This window comes from Ascaphus truei, chromosome 11 (genome assembly GCF_040206685.1).
Source record: "Ascaphus truei isolate aAscTru1 chromosome 11, aAscTru1.hap1, whole genome shotgun sequence".
NCBI classification, from domain to species: domain Eukaryota; kingdom Metazoa; phylum Chordata; class Amphibia; order Anura; family Ascaphidae; genus Ascaphus; species Ascaphus truei.
The window spans coordinates 12028099-12046873 of record NC_134493.1 but is presented as its reverse complement, the minus strand read 5'-3'; the positions used below and the strand labels follow the sequence as shown (position 1 = coordinate 12046873).

The 18775-nt window shown below is 46.8% G+C and overlaps 1 protein-coding gene across 5 annotated transcripts in view; it reads right to left on the bottom strand.

Annotated features, from left to right (window-relative positions):
* Positions 1–18775, bottom strand: part of KATNIP (katanin interacting protein) — a 184407-nt gene that overhangs the window by 135302 nt on the left and 30330 nt on the right. For all 5 annotated transcript variants that reach the window (XR_012787351.1, XM_075565272.1, XM_075565274.1 and 2 more), the window contains exons 6-7: positions 4421–4673; positions 396–542 (exon numbers count right to left, since the gene is read on the bottom strand). Coding sequence is in view for 4 of the 5 variants with exons in the window: in XM_075565272.1 (XP_075421387.1) it covers positions 396–542; positions 4421–4673 (400 nt within the window). In the remaining variant the exon portion in view is untranslated. The remainder of the gene's footprint in view (positions 1–395; positions 543–4420; positions 4674–18775) is intronic.

Below are 18775 nucleotides of genomic sequence, written 5' to 3'. Positions count from 1 at the left end.
TGTAAGTTGCCTGTTTATTTTTGCTTCCCAAATGCATAACCGTATATTTATCTGTATTAAACCTCACCTGCCATTTACTTTCCCAAGTTCCAGTCTCTCCAAGTCCTTCTGGAGAAAAATTACATCCTGCTCTGATTCTACTACCTTACACAATTTAGTGTTATCAGCAAAGATAGAGACTTTGCTCTCTATACCAACCACATTAATAAACAAGTTAAATAGCAGGGGTCCCAGTTCCGATCCCTGAGGTACTCCACTCACGACTTTAGCCCAACCTAAAAAAGTTTCATTTATAACAACCCTCTGTTGTCTATATTACTGGCAATTTTGAGTCAAAACACACGATTTGTAAGATTGTTAGTTATTTATTAAAGCCATAGGATTTATATTCTTACTAGAAAGACTGCATTCCTCTTGGTTAAAGGAACACGAAGATTTGGATCTCTGCATTTTACTTTTCACCATGATGGGCTTGGTAGGGATGTAAAGTTCTGCATTGTCCCTTCTTTTTGCAGACAAAACTTCATGTTTCCTAGCAACAGCTTAAAAAACAAACAACACAGCATAAGATGTAAGACACATGAAAGCATTGTGCATGTATTTTTAAAAAAAGGTGCAGTTGCTAGTGCTCTATTTTGAAGGGAAAATAATACTTTTTTAGCTGATTTCCTGTTTAAAACTTGGCACAACTTGAAACCATTATTTTCTAGCAGACAATTTATCAAAAAGAAATAACGGTTTTGAATCAATTAAAATAAATGGAGTTCACTTTACATTTCTGTGTCTCACAGTTTTTCTAAAAGTGATTACACCTATAAACTTTAAGAACGAGATGTGTGTTTGTGTGTACACACACACACACACACACACTAAGGAAGCACATTCAGTATCATTCCTTCTGTACATAATATTATATAGATCATTTTCAGCCCGTGTCGATCCAGTGATGTATGAAGGACTCCCCCATTTATCTTTCAGTTGAACGCGGTTGCGAGCCGCTCTTCTCCACGTTGCTCCAACAATTTTTCTTATTTCATCCTCCCATCTTGCATTTGGACATTGTCTTGGTCTTTTAATCTCTTGGAATCCAGTAGAGTACCATATTTGTCCAACGAAGTTCGTTTCTTCCTGCGATATAGATTTATGCACAGCAGGGGTGATACCGAATCTGCTGCCTTAGAATGTTTTTTATAAGGAATGTATGTATATGTATATGTACAAAGAAAGAGAGACAGAGAGAGAGACACAGAGAGAGAAAGAGAGTGCGACAGAGAGAGAGACACAGAGAAAGAGAGAGTGCGACAGAGAGAGAGAGAGAGTGCGACAGAGAGAGAGAGAGAGAGAGAGAGAGAGTGCGACAGAGAGAGAGAGAGAGAGTGCGACAGAGAGAGAGAGAGTGCGACAGAGAGAGAGAGAGTGCGAAAGAGAGAGAGAGTGCGACAGAGAGAGAGTGCGACAGAGAGAGTGCGACAGAGAGAGTGCGACAAAGAGAGAGAGAGAGAGTGCGACAAAGAGAGAGAGAGAGAGTGCGAAAGAGAGAGAGAGTGCGAAAGAGAGAGAGAGTGCGAAAGAGAGAGAGAGAGTGCGAAAGAGAGAGAGAGAGTGCGAAAGAGAGAGAGAGAGAGAGCGAAAGAGAGAGAGAGAGTGCGACAGAGAGAGACAGTGCGACAGAGAGAGAGAGTGCGACAGAGAGAGAGTGCGACAGAGAGAGTGCGACAGAGAGAGTGCGACAAAGAGAGAGAGAGAGTGCGACAAAGAGAGAGAGAGTGCGACAGAGAGAGAGTGCGAAAGAGAGAGAGAGAGAGTGCGAAAGAGAGAGAGAGAGTGCGACAGAGAGAGAGAGTGCGACAGAGAGAGAGAGAGTGCGACAGAGAGAGAGAGAGTGCGACAGAGAGAGAGAGAGTGCGACAGAGAGAGAGAGAGTGCGACAGAAAGAGAGAGAGTGCGACAGAGAGAGTGCGACAGAGAGAGTGTGACAGAGAAAGAGAGAGTGCGACAGAGAAAGAGCGAGTGCGACAGAGAAAGAGAGAGTGCGACAGAGAAAGAGAGAGTGCGACAGAGAAAGAGAGAGTGCGACAGAGAAAGAGAGAGTGCGACAGAGAAAGAGAGAGTGCGACAGAGAAAGAGAGAGTGCGACAGAGAAAGAGAGAGTGCGACAGAGAAAGAGAGAGTGCGACAGAGGGTGAGGGCGACAGGGAGAGGGCGACAGGGAGAGGGAGACACAGGGAGAGGGAGACACACGGAGAGGGAGAGGGAGACACAGGGAGAGGGAGAGGGAGACACAGGGAGAGGGTGACACAGGGAGAGGGTGACACAGGAAGAGGGTGACACAGGGAGAGGGAGACACAGGGAGAGGGAGACACAGGGAGAGGGAGACACAGGGAGAGGGAGACACAGGGAGAGGGTGACACAGGGAGAGGGTGACACAGGGAGAGGGTGACACAGGGAGAGGGAGACACAGGGAGAGGGAGACACAGGGAGAGGGAGACACAGGGAGAGGGAGACACAGGGAGAGGGAGACACAGGGAGAGGGAGACACAGGGAGAGGGAGACACAGGGAGAGGGAGACACAGGGAGAGGGAGACACAGGGAGAGGGAGACACAGGGAGAGGGAGACACAGGGAGAGGGAGACACAGGGAGAGGGAGACACAGGGAGAGGGAGACACAGGGAGAAGGTGACACAGGGAGAGGGTGACACAGGGAGAGGGAGAGAGGGTGACACACTCACAGACACACACACACACATACACAGTCACACACATATACAGTCACACACATACAGTCACACACATACACAGTCACTCAGTCTGTCACTCACACACACACACACACACTCACCCGCAAGGCAGGGGGTCACACATGGCAGCAGTGGGGCCTCCGCAAGGCAGTGGGCCCTCCACACAGCAGGAGGGCCTCTGCAAGGCAGGGGGGGTCACACATGGCAGCGGGGGCCTCTGCACGGCAGCAGGGCCCTCCGCACGCAGCAGGGCCTCTGCAAGGGGCCGCCCCCCCTCGAGGCGGACACCACAGCAGCAGCCCCCACCCCCACCGAAGCGGCCGACGCCGCAGTACGCTCCCCCCGTGGAAGCGGACCCCCTTCAGAGGCGGACACCCCCTGGGCAGCAAGCGGGGATTGGGGGCAGGGGAGGGAGGACATCGGGGGAAGGGGCCAAACTAGAGCTGCCTGCCGGCCCTCTTCCCCGCGTTAACCCAATCAGGGAGGGGGATTATTTATTTAAAAAAAAAAAACATTTGGCGTGAGCAGGGGAATTCATAGAGCCGCAGCACGGCTCGCCAGCGGCCTAAATCCACTCGCCACGGGCGTGTGGTTATAATTATTTGTCGAACACTGTATATACACACATATACATAAACACACACACACACACACACACACACACACATATACACACACACACACACACACACACACACACACACACACACACACACACACACACACACACACACTTAGAAATAGTATACTTGGGACTTCTAGTGTAATTTTCCATATTTTAAGAGAAGCGCAAGATGAAATGAAGCTTTCCTTCTAACCATGTCTTTATGTCAAAGAAATATTTAACGTAAGCTTTTGCTGAATTCAGTATTATCGGAATGGCACTATTAGACGCGGCCGTTTTGCCTCAGACGTTCAGCCACCACCGTAGGACAGCTGGCTGCCACCGTTTAGCTGCTGGTCGTTCCGGCCTCGAACTAGATGATTAGGTTGTTGGGGTAAGGGGTTAACGAGCTATGGTCCTTAGGGTAAGGGGCTAAAGGGTTAAGATTTCTTGGGCAAGTACTTAAGGTTTTTAGGGAGTTATGGGGTTAAGGTTATGTTTTTTAGGGTTGGGGGTTAACAAGGAGAGGTTTTTAGGGCAAGGAGGTAAGGTGTTAAGGTTTTTAGGGTAAGTGGTTAATGGGGTATGGTTCAGGGTAAGGGGGTTCAGGTGATTAGGGTCAGGGGGCATTACCTGTGGCGGCTAAATGTCTGGATGAACGACGCCAGTGAAACAGCCGTGTGGAAATGTCCTAGACCGACATATTTATTGCGAAATGCAGAAGTTCTCAAAAATATATTGTAGGACCCGAGTACACATACAGTATTAACTACATTTCTACATTATTAAATAACATTCCTCAAATGCTTGTAATTTCTATCTAGGATGCTCAATAAATTATAACATTGACATGGGGATTAGAAAAATGTCAATTATTCAAATGTCCTGTAGTTTGAATGTTTATGAATAATGTCACACACAAAGCATCACAAAAGATAATATACAGTACATTGAAGCCGAATGTACATTTTTTTTTTTAAATTAAATGTATGTAAAAATAAAGCTACGTACTTTACTTTTAATAAACACCCTTCATCATAAAGGGAGAGTTTACTTGAATAGACATGGATATTCTTACCATTTGATGTAGAACCAAACTCCAGTACAATTACATCCCCAGGAAGTAGCTTTTGATACCCAAATTCTTGAGATCTCGAAGGCTTCTGCAATGACTCAGTTTTAAAGTGAAGGTTTTCAAAATATGTTTCCATCTCTTGTGTTTCACTTTCATCTTCTAGGAGATCTTCTTCAATTGAGTCCGATTCATCAGTGGAGCTCTCTTTTCCATCATGTTGTAGACTGAGACTCAGCTCCAGGCTCTCTCTTATTGCCTGTCAAAACATAATATACAATATATATATATATATGGTGACATGGTCCAATGAAATTAGGCAGCTTTGTGTCCTACAGGCAGTCCTCGTTTTACAACGCTACGCTTTACAACGAATGGCTTATCCAACACTATGCAACGCATACCTATATTCATTTTTACAACGCCAAAACGGCTTATCCAACGCTCTTACGACGCTTTGCAAAGTTGTTTATGTGTATATAATATATATATATATCATATAATATATTATACTATATAATATATTATATTATTAAATTACATGATATATTATGTTATATTATATATAATACAGTATATAACATATATAATGTATGTGTGTGCTGCATATTTTATTGCCTGAGTAAAATATTTTGAGTTTTTTAGCATTAAAAATGCCTTCAGGAACGGAACCTTTCATTTAAACAGTGTTCCTATGGGAAAACGTGTTTCGCTTTAAGACGTTTCGCTATCCAACGCCATTTTGAGTAACGCATTGTGTTGGATAACCGAGGACTGCCTGTATTTAGATCAGAAAGTGCAGCCATAGTGTAAAAGTGATCCACCCCACAGCTTCATAATTGCTGAGGCTGGTGGATGGGAAATCTAGACCAGAGTTCACAGTTGTAATTTCCTTCACCTGCCCTCCTAATAAAGGAAGCCTTTCAGGTACTTAAGGCAGTTTGGTTTGCTGGCTCTTCCTCTCGCCTAGAGCCTGGATGTTGGGGCTCCGCTGCTCCCTGCATCCAGTCAGGGGAAGACACCCCCTCCAACTATTGCAGTATCTAGAAGGACTGCCTGGACTATCTTGGGATAGAGTTCCCACAACTACAGATAAGGACAATTTATTATTCCTATTGCATGTTACAATTTGCCTTGTTTAGAACTGGAAACTGGGCATTGCCAGCTAATGTGTTAGTTAGACACAGCTGTCTGGTCAGCCTCCCTACCGTGAGTAGACTTTCATTTTATCCTTTGGTTTTCCTTAAAGGGCCAGTGTGTGCCTGAGTTATATTGCCCGTCATTGATATGGAGAATAAACTGCTGAAGGTTAAAGCTTGACTAATGCAGTATTATGCTATGTATTGTTGGTTTAGCAACCCTAAAGGACTGTGTTATAATGAACCCAGACAGTTGGCAGACACACCCAAGGGAGCCGTTTGTCACTACAAGTGGTCCTCGGATATCCAAATGGAATCTGTTCTGGAAGGTAGCTTTGGATAGTGAAAGTGTTGTAAAATGAATCCCATGGTAAATCAGTGGCGGTGAGTGTAGGATAAGGCGTTCTGACGTCGGGAAAACGGATCCATAGGATTGTATTGTGATGCATCGTGTGTGTGTGTGTGTATGTATTCTACTGTCAATCTAATTTCGTTTACCGCTCTGTATGGGAATTGATGGCATGATGTCATAGGTGCCCCTAGAGATCTGGCACTCATGACGTTCAGGAAATGTTATTAAAACACCCTAAGGATTAAAGCAGCAACCCCTCCCCTTAAAAATATGAACCAGACGATCTCCCTGCGATGCTGAAATCTGAGACACCCCACCCCACCCCCCCCTCCCCTAACTAATGAGATATTTTATTTTTTTACTTTTTCCTGTACTTGGAAAGGAAACATTAAAACTGACTACGGACTCACCCAATCGGAAGCTGCAATGTGAACCGAAACATAATGGCAATATCAACTGCCTTACCTTTACAGGCATCTACTATCTCAAAGGTATAATGAGGGGAGGGGGCACGGATAAAAAGCTAGTCCGCATTTAGACAAATGGATATATAAATTAAAAACACATCGTCCAAATGGAAGCAATGAGGGGTTTACAGAGACGCCCTTTATTGTTATTGATTGAAATCCTACTGAAAAATAATAATATTGTCAGTTTCAGTGAATTATGAGACTTTTTTTAGAATCATTTTGTAATATTGGTGAGACCCAACTAGCAAGATTAATATGCATTTTGCTATGTGACCTATTTAAGCAAGTTGTATATAATCTAAATGATAAGCGATATGTACTCATCACTTATTTGATTAATCTGCAACATCTAAGATGACTCGTACAACTGCAATGAATTTATTCATCTGCATTATGTGCCGTCCGGGCAAGATACACTATTAATAGCAAAGAATGAACTTTATTGGTAACCATGACAACACATCACTATTTATACTCCACACTGAGTGCATATGCTAATTTTCCCTGACGTAGCTCCGGAGCTGGAGTGGGAAACATGGGTTGGGTCTGTTAGTGTGACACAAGTAGACGCCATAATGGCTCTGTAGTGAGGCTGCTAGTGGTGGGAGTGTCAAATGTCAAATGTGCAAGTTAAATCCTCATGTGACAAAAAAAAAATTAAAAAAAAATTCCTCCACTAATATTACGAAAGAGATGATGTAAAGTACATTTCCAAACAAGAGACAAGATGGATACTGTGACAAACTGCTCCCTTTATGTAGCGCCGCCGTTTGCCCTGGCTCTTCGCAACAGTCTTCTAGGGTTTAATTTGTATAAAAGAGGGACAAACACGTTTATACACACAAGGGGCACTCAGCCCTCAACCTTCAGCGGTTTATTTCTCCATTAATGACACTAAACATTTGTAGTGGTGTTCCCCTGATCTCCCCCCCCCCCCCCCCCTTGTACCTCCGCTGCGGGGGAATCACGGGTGCTGTTAGGGATGAGCGGCAGGCAGGGACTACAAGTCCCATGAGCCTTAGGATGCACCACCTGACGCCAGGGAACCAATAGGGTGTTAGGATCCTCCTAGGCAGGGAATAGGAAGCTGTCAAAGATAACACGCTAATTAGTCAGGACCAGGAAGAGCTAGGGGTAGGAGGTGAGTGCAGGGGTCTGTCACCCACTGCATTAGGCCAGCAGCCCCCTAGGCACCAGTTAAGTCCTGAGCCATATATTAGCTTGTTGTGCTACAGGGACAGGCCCTAGGTAGGGACTCTGCCCCATTATCTGTTTGGTAGTCAGGGACACAGTGCTATGCAGCGCAGCCCTGCAAGGTGGGTTCTGGGATCAGAACGCCATCAAGGACACAGAGATATTATCCACGGCGGAATTCACCCCACGCGGTGGCGGATGACAACGTCGGACCGGACGGAATTCCTGTCATAGTCTACGGAACCCGGCTGCAGGAGCCCCGGGCAGGTATCTTTCTACAAGTGCACCAACACTGTACAGCAACACAAGGATCACGCCTAAAGGGTGGGGGTACCACTTGGGGACACTTGCGTGGTAGAGTGGCCAAGGGCCCTGAACAGTACTTTGAACACGGTGGTGGGTCACTGCAGACGTGCAGGGTGTGTATATATAATATGTAAAACCCTTTATGCAATATAAAAGTGATTGACATATATCCTATATGCAGATTCAGTAAAGGTTATTCTTGTTTATTCATATTGTGTGTTAGTTGGTTGTGTCCTGTGAGGGCCCCCTCCCGCTCTGTCGGGATCCCTCTCAGGTGGAGGCGTAGCACCACAAGATATTATGATGATATATATGTACCCCAGTAACTCCGTGCAGTGGCTTAGGCTCCTGAGGGCCACACAGGTAAATACAGCATTAGTAACTTCTGTGTTCAGGAGGAAACAGTGTTACATTTGGAGGCGCTGCTGAGATCAGACCTGGGGTGCCCTATTCAGTACCAAATTGTTCGATTTAATTTCCATCATGTCCGTGCCATCAAAGCAAGAGGTCCATGACTAGGCCTTAGCGCGCCATATGTCCCCAAGGCGCGTGGTTGCAGTGGCGGGAGTATCCAATTACACGTCGTTATTCACAGTGCGCAGACAAATAAGAAATTGTCCGGGACTGGCCACCGCCCGGTTGGTAGACTTGAAACCTGATGCTGACGGCCGGTGTACTACCTATCTCCTGGCCACCGAGAATGACATATGCTCAGAGACTGTCCCTCGTGTATTAAACCTACCGGAGCCCTCAGCAGAGGACTGCCTCATGATTTACCCCGAAGCACAGGTTCCAGAAGAACCGTCCCCCAGTATTTTTCCACCCACTGCCCACCGGGTGACCAGTACTCCTCACAGGGTAGGTCCTCCCAAGGTCTCCTTTACCCCGAGTGCTTTAGAAGGAGCCACCAGCTGGGCTGGGAGCCAACCCCTGTCACCCGTTCCTGATAGACTATCAAAAAGTCTCCCGCCAAGGTCTAGCGTCGCGCCTGGAGTTAGTAGTCGGCCTCTAAGTGGAGGTCCTTCCTTGAATATCACGGTACCCCAACTAGTAGAAGCTATAACCATGTCGTCTCAAGCACAGAACTACCGGAAACTAAAAACCTTTTCCGGAATCCTACCGACGCCTTCAGGAGAAGAAGGGATTGAGACATGGCGGGAACATACCATCCAAGTATTAGCGGAGTGGCCGTGTTCCAAAGCCAGCAAAAGACAGAGATTGGTTGAGGGTCTCTGAGCCCCAACCTCCCAACTAGTACGGATGCATCGTGAAGTGGAAGGAGAAGTTACGGCACAGGAGCTGGTGGAAATGCTCACCCAGACTTATACGGGAGAAGACGATGAGGATGAGCTGATGGCACAGTTAAAGAGTCTCCGCCAAAAAGAAGGAGAAGACTTCTCTGCCTTCGTCCGCAAGATCCAGCAGTCCTTGGGGAACCTTCTGTCCAAAAACATTGTTTCGGCCGCTAAAGTGGACCGGTACCGATTCAAACAGCTACTAAAGGGTTCGTTGCCTAACCACCCCATAGCTCTAGTGATGCGGGCCGCCCCGATCACTGCCGTACCACCTAGCTACATGGAATTACTGCGGCATATCAGAAGACATGAGGTGCAGCTACACTTTCATGACACCAAAAAGACCAAGGAACTGCTCAAGAGTGACGCTCACATCGCCTCAACCCCAAAGGGTAAGAAATCTTCCACCAGGGAGGAAGAAGTGACACCCAAGTAGCCCGCAGGGAAAGGCCTCACATTCGAAAGACCGTCACCCACGTACAAAGGACAATTTGACCTCCAGGAGGTTGTATTCTATGGCTGCGGACAGAAGGGAAATTTCGCCAGGGAATGCCCCGAAAGGGACGAACCAGAAAAAAAAACCTCCAAGAAAGGGAAGCTCTGCTAGGTCAATGATCTGCCGCTTACAGATTGCAGAGGTAAAGACATCTGTGGCCTCCCTGGAGTCTCCGGAGTCCCCCGAAACCCCTCCTGAATCAAGCCCTGACAATGGAACCTCACCATTGGATGTTTACAGTCAGGTGGGCCCATCTGCTATCGTACGTGTTGTACTAGAAGGGGTCTATGCCGCTGCCTTACTGGACACCGGATCCCAGGTGACAATAATATACCGAAAATTCTACTATCAGCATCTCACACACTGCCCCTTGCGGTCGGCGGAACATATGAAGGTGAGGGGGTTAAGTAACGAAGATTACCCCATCGAGGGGATCGTAAGGGTCCAGCTGGAGATACTCCAACTGAACACCGGCAAGAAACACCCCATGAATATAGAAGCCATGGTGTGTCCTGAACCTCAAGAGCAGTGCCCGTACTCGATCATCCTTGGAACAAATATAGACAAAGTGCGAGCTGTAATCCGGGCATACTTGAAAGAGACCAACGAACTGCCTATGGCCAACCCCCTACTCGATCCCGTCCTGCGTGAGGAATGCAACCGGGTATATGCTTTAGAGCGTCACGGGGACCTCCACAACCATCAAGCCAGACTGTCGACAATTTTACCAGGGGGAGTACAACGCATGGCCGTTTGGTGTTGCTATCCCGATCGAGATGAGATCAATCATCTGTTCTCTCTGGAGAGTACCCCAGAGGAAGATGTTCAGAGGGGGTATCGGGTAATACCTGAAGTGAGAGAATGGACAACTAAAATTCCTCTCCAAACTTATGTATATGTCCAGAATATTTCCCCGTTCCCGATGGAACTTGATGCGGGACAAAGCTTGGGCTGCATATATCCGGTCAGTCCTGTGGAAACAATGCCACAAGTGAACACCGCTGCAGTAAGTAAACAGCCAGCCGATCTGGACTTCAACTTTAGAGATTCAACGTTACCAATTGGATGGAAAGATCGACTGACCACCAAGCTGAATGAGCGACGGACGATGTTTTCCATGAGTGAGATGGATGTGGGTTGCAGTCGCAGCGCCCAACACACCATTAGACTGAGCAACACCACTCCTTTCTGTGAGCGCTCCCGTCGCATTGCCCCGAGGGATGTGGACGATGAAAGGAACGTCCTGCAGGAAATGGAGACCGCCGGGATTGTGACGGAGTCTAGGAGTCCTTATGCCTCACCCATAGTGGTGGTGAGGAAGAAGAATGGATCTGTAAGACTGTGCGTCGATTATTGAACTTTGAACAATCGTACGGTACCCGACCAATACAACATTCCTCGTATTGAAGAAATTCTAAATGCTCTAACCATGAGCCAATGGTTTAGTGTTCTCGATTTACGGTCTGGGTATTACCAGTGTTAGGACCAGTAGGTCAGGCAAGAATCTACACTTGTGTTAAGCATCCATTTTGTCTGATCATAACTAGTTAAGATTCTGTAGTCAGCCTTTTGCTGAAATATAATTCCTAATGCACTCAGTTTCTGCCAAATTACATTTCCTTTCTTCCTGCTCAGGATATTGCTAATATACTTTTTGTATTGTTAGTCTCCTGCTCTTTTAGTTAGAATATAATAGACTGATTCTCTGAAAGAGGCAAAATAGCATAACTTAGTTGCTAGAGATTCAAGGTCTTTTGATTACAGACAATGAATAAGCTATGTATTCAGACATTGCCTGTATTGGGAGAAACACGTCCCAAAATCATGCCACTAATATGTCCTGCCCCTAAATCACGCCTCTAATCAAAGCTACGCCCAAGACACGCCTATGTTACGCCTCTAACCAATATCTTCTTTTTCTGGTATAAAAGTCATTACCCTATGAGTAATAAATTGAGACAAAAGATTTGAAACCTGGCTTGCGTTACGTTTAATTTCTTTCGTATTCCCGGGCCTAAGGAGAAGAGAGTGATCTGCGCTCATATAATCTTGAATATTGTGCTCAAGTGATAATATATAGTGATAAATAAAACAAATATAAACCTGTTACAGAAATATATGGATTATGCTGCTGTGCTCGTGGTATGGCTCCACAAACCGAACTAGAGCAAAAACAAAAAGAGAGACAGCGCAAAAAATCACATTGTGTAGTGTATAAACAATATTGTATTAGTAATCAGGTAAGTATCGCACGTACATCAATTGACTGAAAAATAGGCAAGACATGTTAGGGACATGTTACCACTCTGTGCTGTGCAATCGTGGATGTTTGTAGTGGGTCACCAGGATCAGCTCTACTCCCGCAAGCTTCGTAGAACCAATGCAGACCTCTGCTTATTCCATCCAGGACCTCTAGTAGCAGGGTGTAAACGCAGTGAATGCCGCCATGAAAGGGGAGACCTCTCCGGTTGTTTACCGCCACCGTGGTCTCCCCTTTCGTGGCGGCATTCACTGCGTTTACACCCTGGAGACAGGAATACACAAGGCATTGGTTCTACGAAGCTTGCAGGAGGAGAGCTGATCCTGGTGACCCACTACAAACATCCACGATTGCAGAGCACAGAGTGGTAACATGTCCCTAACATGTCTTACCTATTTTTCAGTCAATTGATGTACGTGCGATACTTACCTGATTACTAATACAATATTGTTTATACACTACACAATGTGGTTTCTTGCGCTGTCTTTCTTTTTGTATTCCCGGGCCTGTAAGTTGAACAAAAATCGAAGATAACAAGTTGCAGTGCGTGAAAGCTTCCTGGGAAGTCTTCTGCAAATGGTGCAGATGTGAATCCAGTCACAAGGACTGCAGCTTTCTTGGCAGAGGAAAGGTTCCTCTCAGTTCTGAAGCCTAGGTGAGGAATAAAGGTTTTTCTTCAACCAGGTACCCATGAGTAAAGGGGACCAGGAAAAGACAGCCTTCGTCTGCCCTCTGGGTTTCTACCAATTTACACGTATGCCCCAAGGCATATGTGGGGCCCCTGCTACCTTCCAGCGACTGATGAAAAAAAAACTATCGGAGACATGAACCCTTGGGAGTGTCTAGTCTACCTGGACGACACCATTGTCTTCGGGAAGACCCTGGAAGAGCATGAAGAGCGGCTGCTTAAGGTGTTGGACTGTCTTGGTAAAGAAGGGCTGAAGTTGTCACTCGACGAGTGTCGTTTCTGACACACTTCGGTGACTTATGTGGGGCACATCATGTCTGCCCAAGGAATTGCCACCGATCCGGCCAAAGTAGAAGCGATAGTGAACTGGCCTCGTCCAGAGAATGTCACGGAGCTACGATCATTCCTGGGTTTCTGTGGATATTATCGTCGCTTCGTGGAAGGGTACTCCACTCGAGCTAAACCCCTCAACAATGTTTTGAAGATATATCCCGAAGATACGGGGCGAAAGGCAACTTCGGCTCGTCAACCGTTCGGCGATAAGTGGACGCCCGAGTGTGAACGGGCCTTCCTGAATTTGAAGAAAAGACTGATGGAAGCGCCGGTGCTTGCATACGCTAACCCAGAACAACCCTACGTTCTGCATGTGGATGCCAGTCTCAATGGACTGGGCGCCATATTACATCAGAAGCACCAAGAGGGTCTTCGGCCCGTGGCCTATGTCAGCCACAGTCTGACACCCAGTGAACAAAAATACCCTGTGCACCACTTAGAGTTTCTGGGTCTCAAATGGGCGATTGTGGACAAACTCCATGATTACCTCTACGGTGTTACGTTCGAGGTGAGGACGGATAACAATCCCCTCACGTACATTCAGACCTCCGCTAAATTGGATGCATCAGGTCACCGATGGTTGGCAGCCCTATCCAATTACAAATTCTCTCTGAAGTATAAGCCGGGGCCTTTAAACATCGGAGCTGATGCTCTATCTCGACGACTAGGACTGAGTGCTACTCCAGATGATGATGAGTGGGAAGAGATCCCAGGACCAGGGATGCGAACCTTGTGTAGCACCGCCGCTATTATCAATGATAAAGTGGCCTTTTCGGAACTATGGGTTGCAGACTCCTTAGGATGCCAGTCGCAGGCTATCCCACCCGCCTACTGCGATCCAAAGGGGATGAATATAACTCATGACAAAGTAATACGATGGAAAGACCTGGTGGACTACCAAATGAGAGATCCGGTAATCAGCATCATTCGGCAAGCTGATCAAAGAAAGAATCCGGCTCTCCTGAAACGAGCCCCCAGGGACATGGTTGCTTTGCTAATGCGCGAAGTGGACAAGTTCGAACTTGACAATTGCTTACTCTATCGGGTAGTACAATATCACAACCACCCTGATAGGCAACAATTGGTCATACCTCGGAATTTACAGTATATGGTGTTGCAGTCCCTACATGATGAACATGGGCATTTCGGTGTAGAGAAGACACTTGGGTTGGTCCGAGACCGTTTCTTCTGGCCCAAGATGCGAGACGCGGTAGAACAACATTGCCGCCGATGTTCCCGGTGTATACAATGCAAGACTGTGCCCACCCGAGCAGCACCCATGGCCCAATGGATCTAGTGTGCATGGAATTCCTGTGCATTGAGCCCGACACCAGCGGGATAAGCAACGTGTTGGTCATCACGGATCATTATACGCCGTATGCTCAGGCTTTCCCCACTAAAGACCAGAAAGCCATCACAGTAGGAAAAATTCTATGGGAGAAGTATTTCGTCCACTACGGTTTTCCAAATCGCTTTTACTCCGATCAAGGCCAGGATTTCGAGAGCACTCTGATTCGGGAACTGCTCAAGATGCTGGACATTGCTAAATCCCGGACGACTCCGTACCATCCCGAAGGAGACGCTTTGCCAGAACGATTTAAATCGGACCTTATTGGACATGCTCGGAAACCTGAAGGGTGCACAAAAGCCTGAATGGAGTCGACACGTGGAGGCCTTGGTACACGTGTACAACTGTACCCGCCACAAGTCCACTGGATTCTCCCCATATTTCCTTATGTTTGGGCGAGGCTGCTAGTAGATGTACGAGACTGCCAGTAGATGTACGTCTTCGAGTTTCGACGGATGGGATACACAAGGCTACCCATTTCAAATATGTGCAAAGACTTAAGGACCGTTTGCAACAGGCTTACCAACTGGCCGAGAAGTTCATAGCTAAACTGAATGCCGACAATAAAAGACGATACGACCATAAAGTCAAATATCGGGAGCTTCTACCTGGGGACGCTTTGTTGCTTCACAATCTGGGAGTCCTAGGAAAACATAAATTGGCTGACCGTTGGAGAGATGGAGTATATGAGGTAGTCTCACAGATGCCTGGCCTCCCGGTCTATCACATCAAAGACACTGAAGGCCGGGTAAAGGTCTGGCATCGCAATCATCTTCTCCGCATTCCACAAGTGGGAGACGAGGAAGCAGAAATACTGGCCACACCGCAGAACGGTGAGTCAGAGTAATCAGAGATTGGTCCAGTGACTGTAAATAATCATACCAACTCTGAAACTCCTGAAGATCCTATGGAAGGAAGGACCCTCTCAAAGGGACCCTCCCACTGAAGGGGCATCTCCCGGAGGAGCAACAGGTAAAGGGCCCCATAGGCCAACGCTTAATAAGGTGGCTCCATCGAGTCAGCCTTTGGACACACAAAGCCCATGCTTTATACCAAACAAACAGAGACTGCCCAGAGACATTTCTCAGAGGCTGAGCCTCTGGACTGTACCTATTACTCACCAGAGGGAGTCGCTGAAGAACAGCTCCGACGGAGCCAGAGAGACAGGAATCCCCCAACAAGGATGACCTATGATCAAACTGGGGCACCCCATTAATAGGCTCAGCAGTGGGCTCGCAGTAGAGTTCAGTCCGTCATTGTAGTGTTCAGTGAAATGTGCAATCTCATATAGAGCTGATATGACGTGATAAGTTGTATGTATGTTACTGCATTTCTCATTATATAACTTCTGTATATAGTTGCATAAGTATGTGGCCCAATCGGGGACGTTGGGGTTTTACCAAGGGGAGAGGGTAGTGTCTTCCCCTGCCCCCCCCCCCCCTTGTACCTCCGGTGTGGGGGAATCGCGGGTGCTGTTAGGGACGAGCGGCAGGCCCGCCGGCACTTCAAGAAGGTGGGGGGCTGAGCAGGGAGCGTTCCGGTGCTCCAGAGGCTCTGCGGTGGCTTGTCGGGTCGGGGCGCCGCTATGTTCGTTGGCAGTGCAATTGCGCGATGGGGGGCCTCAGGGAGTTTGCGCATGCGCAGGAAAAAGCACGCAAACCTATGGCCAATAGGAGAAGGCTCTAGGCAGGGACTACAAGTCCCATGAGCCTTAGGATGCACCACCTGACGCCAGGGAACCAATAGGGTGTTAGGATCCTCCTAGGCAGGGAATAGGAAGCTGTCACAGATACCACACTAGTTAGTCAGGACCAGGAAGAGCTAGGGGTAGGAGGTGAGTGCAGGGGCTGTGACCCACTGCATTAGGCCAGCAGCCCCCTAGGCCCCAGTTAGGTCCTGAGCCATATATCAGCTTGCTGTGCTACAGGGACAGGCCCTAGGTAGGGACTCTGCCCCATTATCTGTTTGGTAGTCAGGGACACAGTGCTACGCAGCGCAGCCCTGCAAGGTGGGTTCTGGGATCAGAACGCCATTAAGGACACAGAGACTTACGGTGATATCCACGCCGGAATTCACCCCACGCGGTGGCGGATGACGACGTCGGACCGGACGGAATTCCTGTCGTAGTCTGCGGAACCCGGGTGCAGGAGCCCCGGGCAGGTATCGTTCTACAAGTGCACCAACACTGTACAGCAACACAAGGATCACGCCTAAAGGGTGGGGGTACCACTTGGGGACACTTACGTGGTAGAGTGGCCAAGGGCCCTGAACAATACTTTGAACACAGTGGTGGGTCACTGCAGACGTGCAGGGTGTATATATATATATATATTTATATATATATATATATAATATGTAAAACCCTTTATGCAATATAAAAGTGATTGACATATATCCTATATGCAGATTCAGTAAAGGTTATTCTTGTTAATTCATATTGTGTGTTAGTTGGTTGTGTCCTGTGAGGGGCCCATCCCGCTCTGTCTGGGTCCCCCTCAGGTGGAGGCGTTGCACCATGAGATATTGTGATCATATATATGTACCCAGGCTCTCCGTGCAGAGGCTTTGGCTCCTTAGGGCCACAAGGGTAAAAACAGCATTAGTAATTTCTGTGTTCCGGAGGAAAAAGTGTTACACATTTTAAACACCATCACTTAAAAAAAACAAAAGAAATCATAAAAACAATCATCTACTCCTGTCAGTAGTCTAACTCACATGCATGTCCCTATCTGCAATGTTGGCTTGGTAAGCTAGTTACCAACTTTAAATAACACACAGATATAACATTGAGTCCTTAACTGTCAAATGGCGACAGTGTCCCAATAGATCCTCAGATGCTGCAACACGTGGGGGCCGTCTACCCCTAACTGGAACCTGGGGAGCACCGTCCTCCCAGTCTCCAGGCTCTAAGAGAGAGACTGCAGCAGCCAAACTAACTGCAATATATTACTGTTCCTCAATTAGGAGAGCAGGTGAGTGAAAACCAGAACCACTGTAAACTCTGGCCTGGAGTTTCCATCACACTGTCTCAGCAAATGTGGAACTGTGTAATGGATAATTGTTTCCTTTTTTTTTGTTGCACTTTCTGCCTTAAATTGGATAGACAGCTGTCTAATATCCTGGGACTATGTCACAATACATACATTAAAAATGCTTCACACAAAAGGTCTAAAACTAGACATTGATCTCTGAGCCTTTATAGCTGGCTAAATGCTAGGTGAAACAAAGCTACAGTACCATCTTTCCACTGAGTTCTGAGAAATGTTTGTGCCTTCTCTGAGCTGGACTCTCACTGATACATCCCCCTGATTACATCTAGCACCCCACTCCTGGTGAGTGATCAAATCTCCACTCTACTGTATATTGAACAAATTATTTCATATAACCAGTCATCAATTTTCATCTGGACTGAATGCAGTGACATTTCTGAGCATCATTATACGGAGACTCAAGTACAGTACTGTTCTGTACGTTGAGATTTTCTCATGATTTTCCTTTTTGTATTTTTCATTTTGTTTATTTTTAATTATATTGTGAAATTCATATAAAGATTTATAATGATCTTTTCCAGCATGTGGCTAGGATTGTTAACATTTTATTCTTACTGTAAAAACACAATTGTACTTATTGTCAGGTACATCCATCCGAGTTACAATGCATTTGGTTAAGTTCCTAATTATTCCCATTACATCCACATCCAATGTGAGAGCTATATAAGGGGATAGCAAATAAATAAATAAAAATAAATGGAGGGCGGGCACTGCTAATCTGGTAGTAAGGAACTAAATGCAATCTCGAAAAAAGTGAGGTTTATTCACATCGGACAAACACACAACTCTCCAAAAAACTCTGACGCGTTTCGTACCTCGCAGGGTACTTTGTCAAAGAGTCATTGGCTATAGACCCTGGTGATCTATATATAGGAGGTTCCAGCTATTAATTAACCTGTATGAATCCAGGTGCAGCAAAGAGTTACTGTACACCACTGCAGAGTAAATCAATGATTGGACATAATTTAAAAGGTATGTTTGGAATCCCTTACATCGGATCACACACGGACTATGTAAACCAGGGGGGCGCAAACTTTTTTCCCTGCGCCCCCCTGCCGGCTGTCCCCTCACTCCCGCCCCCACCCCCAACCCCAACTTACCCGCGCACCGGCGTAATGACGTCACATTGCCATAGCAACGTGACGTCACATGACCTCGCAGCGTCATTTTGACGCCACGTTGCCATGGCGACGCAGGGAGGAAGCCGCCGGAGCCACGGTAAGTTAGGTTTACAGAGGCCCTGCAGCTCCCCCAGCACTTAATTTAAGTGCCTTCGGGAAGCGCGCGGGGCCTCTGTAAACCCCGCGCCCCCCGTCGGCAGTCTCACAACACAAAATGCAATAAAGACAATAATAACCAACATGGCAATAATGTAAATATACCAAAAGAACAAAAAATGATTACAAATAAAAATAATCAATCAATGGGGA